We start from the raw sequence: 4,523 nt of genomic DNA, 5'->3' as shown, positions 1-4,523 counted from the left end.
CCTTTCCAGTCGGTTTTTTTTTTTTTTTTTTTTTTTTTTTTGAGACAGGGTCTCACTCTGTCACTCAGGTTGGAGTGCAGTGGTCCAATCATAGCTCACTGCAGCCTTGGCCTCCTGGGCTCAAGTGATCCTCCCATCTCAGCCTCCTGAGTAGCTGGGACTACAGGTGTGCACCACCATACCCTGCTAATTTTTGTATTTTTTGAGAGATGGAGTTTCACTATGTTGCCCAGGCTGGTCTCGAACTCCTAGACCCAAGCGATTTGCTCACCTCAGCCTCCCAAAGGGCTGGGAGGGCAAGCGTGAGCCACGGTGCCTGGCCCTGAGTCTCAGTTCTCATGTTTCCTCCCTAACCTCCCTGACCACCCCTCAGGCTCTCTCCGTCTCATAACCTGCTTGTGTTTTAGCCCCAGGATTTATCTCCTGCTGACATCTTCCTGATCATTTATTTAATTATATACTTTGTATCTATCCACCACCTTGGAATAGCAGTCCCGGGAGAGCAGGGATTTTTCTCTTTTGGTCATTGCTGTGACTGTGTGCCTGGAACAGCATCTGGCACAGAGTGGGCGCTCCCCGGAGGTTTCCTGGGCTTGTGTTGGAATCTTGCACGTGACTCTCACATTCATGCTGTTCCAGGGGACGTCGCAAAGGTGACCTCGACCCTTTTCCTCCCATGGCCTCACCTAGTAGCTATTTCTCACTGGAGCATGGCCAAGCAGCCCCCTCACTGCCCAGAAAAACCCCTTGCCTCCTTGCATTTTTTTTTTTTTTTTTTTTGAGGCAGGGTCTTGCTCTGTCGCCCAAGCTGAAGTGCAGTGGTGTGATCATAGCTCACCTCCCAGGCTCCAGCAATCCTCCCACCTCAGCCTCTCAAGTAGCTGGAACTACAAGCATGCATCATCACACTTGGCTAATGAAATTTTTTTTTTCTTTTTTGAGACAGAGTCTCACTGTCACTAGGCTGGAGTGCAGTGACACCATCTCGGCTCACTGCAACCTCCGCCTCCCGGGTTCGAGCAATTCTCCTGCCTCAGCCTCCTGAGTAGCACGCAGCTGGGACTACAGGCGCGCACCACCACGCCCAGCTCATTTTTGTATTTTTAGTAGAGACACGGTTTCACCATGTTGGCCAGGATGGTCTTGATCTCCTGACCGCATGATCCTCCCTCTTTGGCCTCTTAAAGTGCTGGGATTACAGGCGTCAGCCACTACGCCCAGCCTAAAAAATTTTTTCTGTAGAGGTGGGGTCTTGCTGTGTTGCCCAGCCTGGTCTCAAACCTGTAACCTTGAGCGAACCTCCCACCTCAGCCTCCCATCCCATCACACCTGGGATTCCATGAGACATCAGAGGAAACGGAGTAAAAGGGGTTGGAGAACTCTGTGGCACCTTTGCAACTTTTCTGGAAATCTAAACTGGTTCCAAAATAAAACGTTTATTTTAAAAGAAAAAGTGTGAATGAAGAATAAGGCCATCCAGGACCAGCAGCCCGTGTGCCCGGGACTGGAACCAAAGCACGGACGCCCCGTCTCAAAGCCACTCCGGCACCACGGTCACAGCTGCCCCGAAAAGGGCCCCCAGCCCTCACCTCCCCTCGCTCGCCCGCAGAAACAGGCACTGGCCTTAGGCTTGATGGGGGATGGGTGAGAATCCGCTTTCAAACCCACTTTATTCTTTTCAGACCAGAAACATTCCTCATCGCCCCCCCTCCCTACCCTAGATCTTTACTGACCAGGGGCCTCAGGAGGGGCTGGGGAGACAGTGGTATCCTCTGCCTCCAGGGACGTGGTGCTGCAGTGGCAGTGGGGGCTGGCGCGGCCCAGCAGCTCCAGCCTCCGGGAGCGTAGCCGGGCTTGAATGGCCCAGATGGGGGGCCGGTGGCCCGGTAGGGAGGGGTCCTCGTCGCTGAAGCTGTCGGTGGTGGAGTCAAAGCTATCTTCCGTGCCGGCCACCGACTGTTTGCACACGGGGCAGGAGCGCCGGGGGGCTTGGGAGAACCAGGGGTCAATGCACTTGCAGTGGTAGGTGTGGGAGCAGGGCAGGATCTTGAGTTGGTCGCCCTCCTCGTACTCGTCCAGGCAGATGGCACACAGGTCGTTGCGTCGCGTGAAGGTGCGGACCTGCGCCTTCTGGCAGGTAGACGTCTTCACCGGCCGTCTGTGGCTGCAGCAGGCCTGGGCCCAGAGCCACAGGCGGTTCAGGACAAAGAGGGTGGATACGACCAGGGCCAGGGTACGGCCCAGCGCCCAGGACACGGTCAGCACGGGGTGACAGTCCAGGTCGCGGCACGGCGGGTCGTCCGGCAGGAGCAGCACGTGGGCCGACTTGTCGCAGCCCAGGATGACCCGAAGGTCCTGCGAGGCGGCCTCGCCCACGAACACCGAGGGGATGGCGATCTGGCCCCTCAGGTCCTCGGAGACGTGGGTCATGCTCACGAGGTCGTCGGAGTGGACGTTGTGCACGATGGCCGCCTCGAAGCCGGCGCGCTGGGCGTTCAGTACCTTGAGGTCGAAGGTGCAGTCGTAGCGGCGAATCAGTGCGATGGCGCCCAGAGAGCGGTTGCCCAGTCGCGGGGCCTCGACGGGATGGCACGCGTTGGCTGGCTTGACCTCCATCAGGTAGCCCCGTATGCCCTCGGGGGCCAGCGGGACGCCGAACAGCGCTGGCAGATCCGCAAAATCCACCGAACTCGAGTTGTCTTCCAGCATGGCCCGGACTACCGCCTGCGCGGGCACCTGGAGCACCGACAAGACCAGCAAGGCTTTGACCGCTACCAGGGCTTGGCCTGGCCGTGGCCACCCCATGGTCACCCGCTTCGCCGGCTGTGTGCTGCTAAGTCCCACTGGAGATGGCAGGCAGGGGGCCTTTGGGCATCTCCGGGGCCTCCCAGAGGGCCTGTGGCCAGGATGCGAGGGCAGTTGAGTTGGAATGACCGCGTGGCTCAGAGGCAGTGACACGGCCACCGCGACCCTGGTGGCTCTAGGCATTAAGGGCTCCGGACGGCAGCGCAGCATGCATCATGTCTTTGAAGGCCGGTCTCAGGAGGTGCTGGCGCAGGTGGCCTTTCTGGCAGATGACACGGAGACCAGGAGTCCCCAGGGTTCTAGATGCCCCCAGCTTCTGTGACATCGCCCTGGTACATTCTGTCCCAGGAGCTGCCAGCTGCCTGGGCCTGTAACCAATGGATCATTCCTAGGTCTGTGATTTGCCGGTGCCCGGGCAATCTTTGAGAAAACTTCTTGAAGGCTCAGGGCATCTTTGGACCCAAAGAGGCCCAGGGATGCCACAAAAGGGCTGCTGGCCCCTAGCGGTGCAGATTCAGCCCTCACCGTGCTAAGACTCTACCAGTATCAGCTTCTGGAGGTTCCTAGCAACACACTGTAGAAGGTGCGATGTTACCCTTGTCTAAGACTCCAAGAGGGACCCAGACTTGTTCAAGCCACGCCCCCCTACAATGAGGTCAGTGCTTAAAACCCAAATTCCTGACCCCCTCTCACCATCCCTCACTCTGCTGCGGCCACATGGGTCTCCTTGCTGTTCCTCCAATACACCAGGCAGGATCCTGCCCCAGGGCCTTTGCATGGGCTGGGCCTCCTGCCTAGAAAGCCCTTTCTCTCCGTAGCTGGCTCTTTTGTGCAGACTCAGATCTGAGTTCATATATCCTCAGAGCCCAGCTGGACTTGATTTGGAGGGAGGGTGAAGTGCCGGGATCAGGGTGGGGCTGGTGGGGGTCAGGGGTCCCAAGTCCTCACCGCCAGGTTGGCCTCCAGGCTTGCACCAGCTTCATTCTCTTCCCTATAGCATTGCTTCTCCAGCGAGGTCTCCAACTGTGCCCCCGGCCTGAGCTTCAGTCCTGGGCATTGGCCTCACCTTCTCCCCAGTCCCCATCCCCCAAATTTCATACCCTCAATCTGTCTGCAGCCCACTCAAGTCGGATTTCTGTCTCTGCCATTCATAAGCTGTATGACGGTCGGGCACGGTGGCTCAAGCCTGTAATCCCAGCACTTTGGGAGGCCGAGACGGGCGGATCATGAGGTCAGGAGATCGAGACCATCCTGGCTAACATGGTGAAACCCCATCTCTACTAAAAAATACAAAAAAAAAAAAAAAAGCTAGCCGGGCATGGTGGCGGGCGCCTATATATAGTCCCAGCTACTCGAGAGGCTGAGGCAGGAGAATGGTGTAAACCCAGGAGGCGGAGCTTGCAGTGAGCTGAGATCAGGCCACTGCACTCCAGCCTGGGTGACAGAGCAAGACTCCGTCTCAAATAAAAAAAAAAAAAGCTGTATGACATCAGCTAAATTCCTTAGCCTCTCTGGGCCTCAGCTTCCAGACCTGTAACATGGGCATAATAGTCTTTCCCATGCTCTAAACTCTCCCATGGCGCCCCATTGCCCTCCAGGTAAAGGCCACACTCTTCTCTGTGGCCTGCATGCACCCCTGCGGTTGGGCCCCTGCCAGTCTCCGAAGCCTGGATGATTTGCAATGCCCCAGAGGCATCTTGCTTTGCTCCCCTCTAGAA

At 57.3% G+C, this 4,523-nt stretch overlaps 1 protein-coding gene across 1 annotated transcript; it reads right to left on the bottom strand.

Annotated features, from left to right (window-relative positions):
- Positions 1–1,630: 1,630 nt before the first annotated feature.
- On the bottom strand, positions 1,631–4,169 carry ZNRF4 (zinc and ring finger 4). Its single transcript, XM_045380116.2, has one exon. The coding sequence runs from the start codon at positions 3,013–3,015 to the stop codon at positions 1,726–1,728; it is 1,290 nt and encodes a 429-aa protein (XP_045236051.1). The 5' UTR covers positions 3,016–4,169; the 3' UTR covers positions 1,631–1,725.
- Between the last annotated feature and the right edge of the window lie 354 nt (positions 4,170–4,523).

The sequence above is a fragment of the Macaca fascicularis genome, chromosome 19, assembly GCF_037993035.2.
Source record: "Macaca fascicularis isolate 582-1 chromosome 19, T2T-MFA8v1.1".
NCBI classification, from domain to species: Eukaryota; Metazoa; Chordata; class Mammalia; order Primates; family Cercopithecidae; genus Macaca; species Macaca fascicularis.
The sequence above is the reverse complement of the archived record's forward strand: the minus strand, read 5'-3'. Positions and strand labels throughout refer to the sequence as shown.

Excerpts from the sequence above, each read along its gene's own strand:
- ZNRF4 (XM_045380116.2), bottom strand. The coding sequence starts at position 3,015 with ATGCTGCGCTGCCGTCCGGAGCCCTTAATGCCTAGAGCCACCAGGGTC.